The sequence below is a fragment of the Huiozyma naganishii genome, chromosome 5, assembly GCF_000348985.1.
Source record: "Huiozyma naganishii CBS 8797 chromosome 5, complete genome".
In the NCBI taxonomy this organism is placed as follows: Eukaryota; Fungi; Ascomycota; class Saccharomycetes; order Saccharomycetales; family Saccharomycetaceae; genus Huiozyma; species Huiozyma naganishii.
This window is the reverse complement of record NC_035926.1, coordinates 843,399-856,010: the sequence shown is the minus strand read 5'-3', so window position 1 is coordinate 856,010 and position 12,612 is coordinate 843,399. Positions and strand designations below refer to the sequence as shown.

Below are 12,612 nucleotides of genomic sequence, written 5' to 3'. Positions count from 1 at the left end.
GCTCCGGTAACATCACTCTTTGGTTTCGAAGGGGAAGTGACAAGAATTGTAGTTGTGTAAGACTTGCCCACTACGTTCGTAGGAGGAGAGCCAACGGGGAAAGTAATGTGTGTAGGAACATACACGCCATTGGAGGACTTCACAGAACAGTCACACACAACAACCGTGGAGGTTAGTGTGGTGTATTCTTGGGTAGTTTTCAACGTATTCGCGGTGGTAGGAGGTGCAGTGCCTGTGTTTGGAGTTTTCGTCGACGATCCCTCGCCAGTTGTTATATTATGGTAACCATGTGAGGGTATGGTGCTTATTATCTGGGTATTACCAGTTGGGGAAACACTTCCAGTTGACGGTGTGTTGTCTGAAATTGGCGTTTCAACCACCACGATGTCAACAGGAGTGGTGTTTCCGTCAGTGCCCACAGTAATGGTAGACCTTGTCGTGACGGTGGAGGCCTTCGTGATCGACCCTCTGGTGTATGATGTCTCAGTATAAGGTGGAATGCCTGAACTTGGCGTCTCAACCACCACGATGTTAACAGGGGTGGTGTTTCCGTCGGTGCCCACACTCAACGTAGACCTTGTCGCTATGGTGGAAGCCTTCGTGATCGATCCTCTGATGTAGGATGTTTTGGTTGTTCCTGGTAAAGTTGGGGAAACACTTGCAGTCGAAGACGTCAATCTAATACCAGACGAAGGTGTACCACTTGACGAAATTTGGAGTGAGCTTTGGGATAATGAAACTGAAGTTGGGGAATCACCTTCAGTCGAAGACGTCAATCTAATACTAGACGAAGGTGTGCCACTTGACGAAACTTGGAGTGAGCTTTGGGATAATGAAACTGAAGTTGGGGAAACACCTTCAGTCGAAGACGTCAATCTAATACCAGACGAAGGTGTACCACTTGACGAAATTTGGAGTGAGCTTTGGGATAATGAAATTGGAGTTGGGGAAACACCTTCAGTCGAAGACGTCAATCTAATACTAGACGAAGGTGTGCCACTTGACGAAACTCCAATACTAGACGAAGGTGAATTGCCGGAAATTGGTGTTTCAACTACAATGATATCAACGGGGGTGGTTCCTCCATTACTACCTATAGTGAAAGTAGACCTTGTCTCTATCGTGGAAGCTTTGGTGATGGATCCTCTGGTGTACGATGTTGTAGTTATTCCCGGTGGAGTTGAAGGATTCCATGAACACACCCCCTTTTTAGAATTCTCGTAAGAGTACACATACTTTCCCCAATCCTTTGAAAGTGCACCACTCGGTAAAGTCAACGATGTAAGGAGCTGTCCTATCCAATTGGCGTTGAAATATACCAGTTTGATAGGATAATAATTACCTTCAACCAAATAAAACTGTGTTTCCCCAGATTTTGGGAAAACAAGTCCTAAAGCAGCTGTAGCACCAACTGTTGGTTTGGAATCTTGTTCACAGCAGTTGAATGCGTCACCTGGTCCAACATAAAGATAAACAGCTTCGTCGGCGGGATCGACGTGGAAATTATACACTCCAGTTTCTGGGGCCCGTAGGTAGCCAGTTAATTCCAAAGTGATATTGGATACCGTCGTATTGTATCCATTATATGTCTGTGGTCCAATATGGACTATCTTTTGGAAGGGTTCACATTCAATAGAGCCACAATAGTGCGACGTAGGGTTGTGACATATGAATGGAGCACTTTTGTCAGTTGGGATACATTCAGCACCAATTACAAAATTTGGATCAACGATGTTTTTCAGCTCATGAATAGGGCTTGGAACAGCATAATCGTGTCCATAAAATTTGGGAGTACGCACCAACGAAAACTTTTGAAATGGAAATGGATAGAACTTTGCAGTGAGACCTTCACTGGCAACTCCCTTGGCAGCACAGGCCTCTGGTCTAGATATTTGGGCAGAGGCAAAACACAGCAGCCAAGGCAAAATTATTACCGCACTCAATTGAAAGTTCATTGCTATTTTGTCCTCTTATCGTGAATAAGTTAAGACATGTGGTAGAAGGAACTGAAATAAGGTAAATGGCATCTCCTCTACTTATATACTAAAGACGGTTCATTTAGAAGACCATATTGCATGCTCTACTGGAGTGTACCTTCTTAACATCCAACGATGTAACACTGGATAATACAATGCCTGCTTGTTGTTTTCACCCGCTGTCGATTGAACAATTAGTAGTAAAAGAAGAAGAGTTCTATCCGAACGATACACCGATTGAAATAGACTTTCTTTGTTTATTTCCACACCCGTTCCGAGAATAGGAGGTATCCACTTACAGCACATAGGGGAGGACAGGACTTATAAGCAAACTGCAACATCGTTTTGGAACTAGGATTCCGTTAGCATCTTGGATAGAAGCTCGATCAAGCAACAATTTTATAAAGGGAAAATCATCGAAAGGAAAATCATTTTCGAAAACAAAATTCTTTCTAAATGCGGATATATTAAGGTTTATTTGCTTCCCAGCAGTGGAAAGGAGGGGGGGATTGGCAAGCCAAAAATATTCCTATTAAGGAATGCTGCAACGTAACTCCAAGAGATGGAAGGTATGGGAACTCAGAGAAAGCTGAAGGGTGTGTTCTCGTCAGTGTTTTATTTTGGCAGAATATTGTTCTCAAATAGACGATGAGAACTCTTACAAAAGCCGACTTGCCTTGGACGTTTATTTAACCCTGTGTCGAGATTCCTCGTCTAAGTGGGATCAAGTGTAAGGTTGGTATGGAAAGAAAAATACTCCACCAAAAGCAACCGATAGCTCCAGTATGGATGAGCTGGTGTATTGCATGTTTGGGACGACATAACCTTGAAAGTAGCGTGAAACGTTTAGTGCGTGATGTATGCATTCGAGAAAACCTTTTCTCTTAATGTATATTCACCAGGACAGTCAATATGAGAGACAGAGTACGCATGGATGTGACAGATATCCCAGTATGGGTCGTAAACAGAACACACTTACATACTCTACTTAGTTTAGCATTACACGGACCGAACAACCCATCATCCTATTCTTAATTGTAATAGACTGACCAATATCAGTAACAGAATATTGTATTAGCCATTGTATCAGTCTCGGACATCCGCATCACCACCTATCTCATATCGCCACAAGTGAGATAGCTCATGGAGATACTCTCCTTCAAAGCAGTACAGTGATACTGTTGGAATGAGAAAATAAGCTACTTCAACACTCTAATATACATAACCAATGAAACCATTTGGAAAAAGTGTCCAGGTACTGAAAGTTCTTGGTAGCGTTTTTGCAAAAGCTAGAGTGGGTTGTTTTTGGATAAAGTATGTAAAGTATGTAGGTATATCAGTTCCCCTCCTTGTCTAAGACTGGTTCCTTCCTTGAGTCCTGGATTTAGAGGCGGTCTTGAAAGATGTCGGTGCAGCTACCTTGGGGTTTATATATGTTCCGGATAACAGGCCATCCGCATGCCTCGAGTTCGTATACTCGCATGTCGGGTTTATAATAGTTTATAATACTGTATTAGATAGGGTAACGGGTCATGAGTCCATTCCCAAAGGGAGTTACTGATTTATCCTCACGTTCATGTTATAGATAGAAATACAACCCTCTCTTGCTAGGAAAATTGCGACACCTTCTTACCATCCCAATGCAGTCTTTTGTTTTAAAAATTGTGATTCTGACCCCCTCTAGAACAGAACTCTGCTACAAGTTGAAAATGCAGTTTTGGGGTGCGAGCTTGAAATCCATCATGTCATAGCAGGGAATGTATTTGAGATAAACCAGTATTGCATAGACATCATAGTGATCATGGAGTGAGAGTCGTGACTCAAAATTCGAGAGAGTACGGATTTGATCGGTAGAGGTGGGTTATTAGCCCATGATTAAAATACAAAAACACCGTCTCGCAATATCTAGAAATCACACGACATTCCTACATTATTTTAATCCCATGGGGTATATGTGTAATAAATAGATAATGGTAGTGCCTTTTCTGAATAAATAGTAATATCTTCCTTACCGAACTTGGCCCATCCCGCACTCGCTCAAAGGAAAAAGATTACCTCTTTCCCTTTTTGATACCATCATATCTTCGATTAATTAATTTGGTATAATATGAGGAGCTGTCACAACGCTAACAGACCCTCCCCAATACTGCTCTAATTTTATGTCTGACATCCTGTCCATCTTTACTTTAGCATCGTAAACAAAAATTGAGAAGCGACACATTGTTAGAGTGCATTAAGTTTTATATGAAAAACCTCCTGACAACACAAATGAAACGAAGACGAGTCTGATTAAAAATCGAAAGGTACTATAGTAACATAATCGTTGGACCAGTGTGTTCCTTGCATCCTCCTACTCTTGAAGACAGGTTAACGAAACTCAGTACATGAAGAATGTTCAAGTAAAAATCGTATTTAGTCGTAATTAAATTATTAAAAATGTAACATTAGGTGAAAGAGATTTTTGAAGAAAAGAAGGTTAGAAATGCTTTGCAAAGCAAACTGCACTTATTTTCCAAGCATTCTCTTGTAGAATGGAACGTCGTCGTGAGCCATGGCATCGGCATCGTAGTCGCTGTCTCTCTTGGATGGTGGGACCCAAGAAGCTGATTTCCATGGTAGGACACCTTCTTCCCACATGATGTTAACTTCTTCCAAAGACAACCCCTTTGTTTCTGGGACAAAGAAGAAAACATAGACCCAAGAAAAGCACAGACAGCCCATAAAGACGTAACCGTAGTAGAAGTTGATAGCACCGGTAATAAATGGAGTGAAGAAACCCAGCAAGAAGTTCCAGATCCAGTTGGCGGCAATGGACAAAGCCATACCCTTGGCCTTGACTCTCAATGGGAAAGATTCAGACACAATAACGTAGGCAGTTGGGGCCCAGGTGGTGGCAAAACAGAAGATGAAGAAACAGGTGAAGCAAATCATACAGTTACCGGCACCCTTGGAAGATGGTTGGTCTCTACCGTTTGGATATAATCTCGTGACACCGACGGAAGCAAAGACAACAAAGCAGCAGATCATACCCGCAGCACCCCACAACAAACCGGTACGACGACCGAATCTCTCGACAAAGTAAATAGCAGGGAAAGTGGAGGCGAAGTTAACGACACCGATGACAATAGCAGTTTGATAAGAGTCTTCTAGACCCACAGCTTGGAAGATTTGAGTACCGTAGAAGAAGAAGTAGTTGGCACCTGTCAATTGTTGCAAAGATTGAATCATAACACCCAATATAGTTCTCTGAAGAATTTTTCCCTTGGTGGAGAATAATTCCATCCAACTTGCCGTTCCAGCTTCTCTTTCAGCTTCAATACCGGCAGCCAAAAATTCAACTTCGGCAATGACAGAAGGATCATCGACGGTTAGCTTGTTAGATCTAGCGACGGAAACCTTGGCTTCCTCTATCTTACCAACTTCAATCAAGAAACGTGGAGACTCTGGGACAAACAACATAGCGGCAATCATGAAAAGGGCCCAAGCAAAACCAAGACCTAGAGGTACTCTCCATTGCACAGAGTTGGTGTAATGGTGGTCGGTAGCATAGTTGGTACAGTAACCCAAGAAAATACCTAGGGTAATCATCAGTTGGTAACAGGACACCAATGTACCTCTGACATGTTTGGGGGAGACTTCGGAAATCAGCAATGGAGAGTAGACAGCAATACCACCAACACCGCAACCGGAAATAATTCTACCGATGAAGTATTGGTACCACTTGTCAATAGAGGCGATGGAGATGACTAGACCGATCATGTAAACAATGGTAACCCAGACTAGGGCCAATCTACGACCGTAGATATCACCCAGTCTTGACCAAGCCAAACCACCGATAGCACAACCAATGTTGAAAATAGCAACAATCAACCCCATTCTTGGATTGGAAAAGTAGTAAGTACCGTCTTCCTTTTTCTGCCCAAATCTTCTTAAGAAATCTTCGTGACTCAAAAAACCACCAATGGTACCAGTATCCCAACCGTAAACGTAACCTCCAAAGGCGATCATCAAACAAAGGATGGAGACAGTAACATAAGCGGAAGCTGGCTTTTTGGGCATTTCAGTTGGAGCAACATCTGCGGAGAAATCGTTCGTTTGGTAGTCATCGATTTTGTTCGATTCATGGGAAAGAACCGAACGGTTTCCAGAACGTGAGGATTCAACGTCTGAAGAGGACATTCTTGTTGGTTTGTTTGTTAGTTAGTTTATTTAGCTAGTTGGTTAGTGCGCTAATTGGTTGATGATTCTTTTTGAATATTACAGAAAGAAAGATTGAAAGGAAATTGATTGAAACAAAACTTGACAGAAATGAACTACCATCCTGTATTTATATTGAAATTTTTCATCGAGGTGCGCGAACGTAACGAAAGGAAAAGAAAGAAACACGTTATTAGTTTGGCAACACGACTGTCCCCTCACAGCCAAAGCACAATACAAGACTCATATACACTGATACCTTCGGCAACCCCGCATTAAAGCGCCGGAACAATGACATTTTCTGCGGGGCACAGAATTTTCAGCCGTTTGTCCTGCGACACGTTGCTCGAAATATCGTCCCTATTTTTTTTTATTTCTTTTTTTTCTTCGACGTGACATTTCGTTTCCTTTTCGGAAAGTTTTCCACTACACTGTTTTCTGAGAGCCGCGGGGTAGTCCCGTTCCTTCCCCTCCGCTGTCCTGCTTTCTTTGTTTTTCCAGCCCCGCTACTACTTACCATGTTGCAACATCAACCGAATACTCCAATTGGGCTGTGGGGCATTTGTTCATCAGTCCGATACTCAATAACACCGCCATTAAAACACACAATTGTTGTCTGTAGAGTAGCCTCCCACTCTGAGACGTTCCTTCCTGCTACTCTCGGAACAACCACAACGCTTCATAACGACAGGCAAGAAAGCTGTATGAAGAAAAAAGAAATTCTAGTTACATCTCAAACCACTCAATTGAACTTTCAATAGTGGGGTACAGGACACAAATAATAACTCCATCAAAAAAGAAAAGCTTCCGTAACAACTAGTCTCATTCTGCCCCTCCCGCTCCCCGCAATCTTTTGCTTTGCAAGTTCCATGGCAATTACGTGTGCTCCCCACCCCCCAGTTTTGATTATAACAAGTCCGCCATGCCTTCCCCCTCAGAAGGTCAATGGTTCCGACTTCGGGGAACACTAGTCCGATACGTATAGATGAAGCTGCAGCCGAAGAACACACCCCTCTCGAAAGAGGAGAAACCAAGGGAATTGTCTCGACCCTTCCGCCACACTTACCCGTTACGGGTATGGGAGGACATGTCCTTCTGCGGGACATGTACCCCACGGCCACAACTTTTGCTTCGCCCCACTCTGCTCCGAAGGAAAAATAAAAAAAAAAAAGTTGTACGGCCATTTCTGGCGTCTTTGCGCTTGCTCGGAAAATATTCCTAATGCAATTCTTCCGTTCCCGAGCCTCCGCCAATTCTGCGGAAAAGTAAAGATTGTTGATTTCTTTTTTTCCCCCTTCCAGAGGAGTTAAGTAAGCAACAGCACCTACATTATGCTCTATGTTTGAACACGGAGGTAAGGACCCCACTGCGGGGTGGAGGAGCACATACATGTCTCCTTCTTTCTCCAAAATCCTTATTCAGCAAATATATCTTAATTTTGAGATAAAAGAGAAGAGCGTTTGTTCTAGCCTCCACCACTTAGCATTCTTTGCAATTTCTTGATTGGTTTCGGAGACCACAAACTTATATTACCAAGATCATTTCCATTCCGCAATCAAAGCCAGCTAGGATGGAAGTTGCTATCAGATTTAACGATGATTACGAGAACGACTACGTATGCGAAATCAACAAGAAGCATACGGTCAAGAACTACTTGCACCCAATGTTTTCCCCCTACAGTAAGCTGGCCGACGTCTTAGCCTTTAGACCCAGTATTTTCTACGATAAAGTCCCAACGAAGTTTTACAAATCCGTTGGACCAGGGACTCTGACTTCCGGAGGGACCGTCCTGTTCAATTTCGACTCTTCCAGAAGCAAAAATCTGGTTGAGTTGGATGAGGACAAACCCTTAGTTGAACAATTGTGGCCTGGTCAGCTGATTGTACCGCAATGGAGGGTAAATCCCGTAAATCTCCTCAAATACATCACTGTGGTGTCGTTGTGGTTGTACACGGATCTACCTGATTTCATTTCGCCTACTCCAGGGAACTGTCTAACCAATTACATCTCCAGACTATTCATGATCCCATTACTAAAGCTTTTGGACTTACCTGAGTACGTGGAAAAACTAGAAAAAGAAATAGCACCAAACTCTGTTGGTAAAACTGCACAAATCGTCTTTTTCTCCCTCCATCTTATCAAAATTCTAATCATGTCTCTCTTCTTCATCCTCGGTATGGCAAACCCAATATCTTTCAACCCATGGAAAATCAAACAAGCAAATTCTATAACCGTTAACGACCCATGCTTGAAAGACAATTTGAAATCCATTGGCTGGCTCGGTATCAAGAAATCCTCATACGACGTTTACAAAAAGGAATACTACGACGCTATCATGAAGAAGCACGGTGGTATGGTTGGGGCGTACAAGGCTGGAGTGATTAAAAGGGCCGCTAACCCAGGTATCAAGTTAAGTGAGGGTGAGGGTTACGCCACCCCAATCACTAACAGACATCAACCAACTTTTGAAATCATGGAAAATGAGGGCAGATTTATCCTCAGTGACGAGTACTTCAAAGAATTGCAAAAGGAAATGGACCAGCTTCTCTCTCAATGCGGTGACAACTATAATGAAATCAATAACCTGATTAAAAATTTCAGGAGGTACGGTCTGCTTGAGCCCGGTCCCAAGGTTAATAAATTGATTACAAAAAAGGAAAATGTTTACGGCAAATTTGCACTCGCTGAACAATTCGATGCTTTGGAGGAGTCTAAAAAGAAGAAATAATATCATATTTTATTTCTCATGATGACAATATATAGATGCTGATGAACTTTTAATATTACTTATTTCTAATAATCAAAAGGTAGGCCAAGCTCCCGCTTTTTGGTCTATATACTTTCACGAAATCATTTGCGTTGGGCTAATTCGTTAAAAGAAAACTGGATTCAGTGTTACCAGCATTGAAACTCCTCAAAATATTCTATTGAACAGCTGGATGTACTCAGGACATTTTTCGCAACAAGTTTTCTCGCCAGATCAACAAATTGAGGTGGTCCACAACTCACTATCGATAGTGAACGAGAAGATTGTGCAGCTTTTTCAATACTAGCAGCAATATTTGGCCTACCTTTTTGGACCGTACAGAATTGCTTTATGTCATGTAGTATGTCAGCATCATGTAGTAATGGAGTATGTGTCCCAGGTATTCTAGCGGCTTTGCCTTCCACTAGCGGTTTCGTTACATAGATTGTGATGTTCGTATGTGAATTCTTCAGCTTTAGTATTTCATTTTTATATGCCTTTAACAAGCTTAGAGTGTTCACAATAATGAGCAATTCCACCGTTTTATTAAAATCATGTTTGTTTGCGAGATTCAAGGCATGTGACAATGGACCCGGTAATCCACTGCCACCCCCGAGTAGTAATATACTGTCAGAATGATGGATAGGCTCAAAACTTCCGTAAGGACCTTCTAGTCCAACACGCATTTCGGCCACATTATCCTTCGATTCAAGTAGTTTTCTAAATATAACCCCGGTAGCCCCAGACTTTGGCCGTATAACAACAGTTATACAATCTTCATTATCTAGTACAGTGAAAGGATGAGATTGCCAAAATATCTTTGGATGCATAAAATAAAGAAAGCAGTGTTGCCCAGGTTTGAAGTGTATTGAAATTTGGTGTTGTTTTCTTATAGTGACTTTGATCAATTCCTTGTTTATGATTTTGAGCTGGGCCTTGGGGAACCCAGTGTTGCAAAGTTTCAATAGTCGCAACATTCGTTCGGAAGTCCAAATGACAGTAGCAGCAATGATCCATTCTTTCCACCCTAAATGTTCTACATGTTTCCAACAGGAGTAGAAAAAGAACAACGCGAGTATGATGTGGCCATAGAGAAAGAGCTCATAGTAGTGTTTCCGGAATATCCCGAATGAAAAAAGCATAATGAAAAAGGCAAGGAAACAAGCGATGATTCCAAACTGATAGTATTTTTGTCGTACCGAGAAGGAAAATGATCCTGTCATTATTGCATAACCGAGGTAGCAACCACCATGAATAAAAACATCGATTCCCATTACACGGCCTATCCATTTATGAAACATTATCAGACTGGAGTACTTTACGTTGGTCAGTTTTTCACAAATGTTACTTCGCGTGCTCAGAAGAATTATTAAAGGTATGTTACCAAAAGAGAGGATGCCGGCGCGGTCAGCCAGTAGTCTTATTTTTTGTAAACGAGTCGATGCGAAAAGTATATTGTTCGGGTCATATGTATATCCATAGCTCAAGAACCAAATGTGCTGAATAACGTACCCTGTTATGATGATGGCTTCTGACCTCGTAGGTAGTAGTCCAATAAATATTTTAAACTTCTCGACGTACGCGGCATGATTTCTGGTGAGTGTCGGCAATATGAAGTGTCCCCTCCACCATCTTAACAGTCTTAATTTAAAAACAATTTTGCTCAAAGCAAAATGTTCGATAGAATTGGCTATTGTTGCCAGAAACAAAACAAACAGGAAATATAAGTAAATGCATTTGGCATGTTGATTAGCAATATCCAAATTTCTTGAATGGATGTGATACGCAAGTAAAGTATTTGAGCGAAAAGTGTTATTAAAGCGTATTGGGTAGGTAACATTTAACATTGGTGATCCCAAGTCATCCTTCATATGCTTTGTGCCGTTATTCAAAGTTTCGTAATAGTCGTTCATTTCAAATTTTTTGAATCTTGTAGGATTTATATGGGAACAAATATCCTTAACAAAGACCAAACTTTCTTCAAAGGTTCCATTTTCCCTGACCGAGTCGTGAATGCATACAGTCCACGTTTGCAAAGCAGGTGCATATGAACACGCGGTAGCATAAAACCCAATCACAGATGGATCATATTGCCAGAAATTTATCTTGGCAACCTGATACGCACATCCGAGCGCACCATTCCTTTCATCTGTATCCAATTTTGAAGGGTTTAAAAGATGAAGCAACCTCAAAAGCTGCTGGAAAAGTAATATCATCTATCTAACCGTACACACCATGGAACACAACGCGTTGTCCAGTGTACCGGGCGATCTGTACCTTTCAAAGTGTCAAATTTAAAATAAAACGTCTTTCAGGTATGAGGTTACATATATATACTAACAGGAAGGTCAGGGGTGGTCCATTGGCAGTGAGCCTCGTGGTCACCCATTTTATGATGTAGATCGAGATGAAAAGTGGGTGCACAAACCTCGATGTGAAAAATTCTGAAAGAAAAAGAACGGTAAAAAAAGAAACGAAAACACTGTAGAAAGAGAGAAATGAGCACCGGGTGTCGCTTCAGAAGACCATTTCTAGGAATTCATAGGCATAGTTTGAACATTATCCTCGTCAATGATAGGTTTGTTCTCCTTCTAATTTGGATTTCTTACTGAGTATGAGAGCATGTCTCACAAGAACGGGGCAGGATTTGGATTCGAATCAAACACATTTGTCTCTTGGTGTTTGGGAAAGCTGTTCAGCTGTGAGTATTCTTTCGCTGTAATAGGATTACTTCTGGAGTAACTTGTTTGGGATCTAAGGCAGGCATTTTAATCGGGATTGTGTGGGTGATAGCTTAATGTTATGGAGTGAGAAAGATCTTGGCTATGAGCTGAGGTGGGCCGAAACTTTGCACATATATAAAGAGCCCTTCCAGTCTATGATGGCCTGGATTAACAATTTTGTTCTTGAAAATTGTCCAATAAATTGAGCAGTAAATCAGTTGGGTAAAATCTTTGGAACATACGAAGATTTTTGAAGGTGCCTACATTAAGAAGACTATTATTCTTCCATTTAGGTGATAATGCTAACGTTAATAGCCAATTGTAGCTGTACTTGAAGCACCATCATGAATAAATGCTCGTAACTTTCGCTCAGCCAGATAACAAAAGCGAGACCTTGTTTTGGTGGACTTTTTTATCGTCACACTTTTAGGCGGCTTGTTGTGTCGTATTAACAAAGAAGAAAAAGAACGGGAGACATTAACGGTTGGTAGTAATGCAAATAAGTACACACGTTTTGATTGGGAAAAAGGTGCTTTATTAAAGTAGGGAACCGTTATATGTTGAGACACTTTTTTAGTAGATAGAGGACAAAGAATGATTTAAAGGGTATTTCTTAAACCAGTGATCTCTCTCCGCTATTTATTTTGAAAACATTTCTTACATATTGAATAAGGTGGAAAATGTTCTGTACCTTTTACTAGGAAAGAGTCGCTTAACTTTCGGGTTTTGTGATCCAGGTCGAATTTTGGTGTACTATTAATGTGAGGATAAATTGTGGAACTCCTCTTGTAAATGGATTCATGACTCGCTCCCCCTCCTGAAGTGCAGTTTTGTGAGAATACCCACTCGAGACATGCGGATGGTCCGTTATCCGGAACATATATAAACCCCAAGGTATCTGCACCGACATCTTTCAAGACCGTTTTTAAATCCAGGATTCAACGAAAGGAAGAAGTCGGAGACAAGCAAG

At 41.5% G+C, this 12,612-nt stretch overlaps 5 protein-coding genes across 5 annotated transcripts; 1 reads left to right on the top strand and 4 right to left on the bottom strand.

The window, feature by feature from the left end:
* Window positions 1-2: 2 nt before the first annotated feature.
* Window positions 3-1,955, bottom strand: KNAG0E04280 (uncharacterized protein; the record flags this gene model as incomplete). The annotated part of the gene is made up of 1 exon (XM_022608430.1): window positions 3-1,955. A coding segment is annotated over one exon (1,953 nt), but the record flags the coding sequence as incomplete, so codon positions are not given.
* Window positions 1,956-4,481: 2,526 nt separating this feature from the next.
* On the bottom strand, window positions 4,482-6,155 carry STL1 (glucose-inactivated glycerol proton symporter STL1; the record flags this gene model as incomplete). The annotated part of the gene is made up of 1 exon (XM_022608428.1): window positions 4,482-6,155. One exon carries the CDS (start codon window positions 6,153-6,155, stop codon window positions 4,482-4,484), a length of 1,674 nt encoding a protein of 557 aa, XP_022464926.1.
* A 740-nt stretch (window positions 6,156-6,895) lies between these two features.
* Window positions 6,896-7,564, bottom strand: KNAG0E04260 (uncharacterized protein; the record flags this gene model as incomplete). Its single annotated transcript, XM_022608427.1, has 1 exon — window positions 6,896-7,564. One exon carries the CDS (start codon window positions 7,562-7,564, stop codon window positions 6,896-6,898), a length of 669 nt encoding a protein of 222 aa, XP_022464925.1.
* A 179-nt stretch (window positions 7,565-7,743) lies between these two features.
* KNAG0E04250 (uncharacterized protein) lies at window positions 7,744-8,901 on the top strand (the record flags this gene model as incomplete). The annotated part of the gene is made up of 1 exon (XM_022608426.1): window positions 7,744-8,901. One exon carries the CDS (start codon window positions 7,744-7,746, stop codon window positions 8,899-8,901), a length of 1,158 nt encoding a protein of 385 aa, XP_022464924.1.
* A 167-nt stretch (window positions 8,902-9,068) lies between these two features.
* On the bottom strand, window positions 9,069-11,135 carry FRE6 (putative ferric-chelate reductase; the record flags this gene model as incomplete). The annotated part of the gene is made up of 1 exon (XM_022608425.1): window positions 9,069-11,135. One exon carries the CDS (start codon window positions 11,133-11,135, stop codon window positions 9,069-9,071), a length of 2,067 nt encoding a protein of 688 aa, XP_022464923.1.
* Window positions 11,136-12,612: the final 1,477 nt, after the last annotated feature.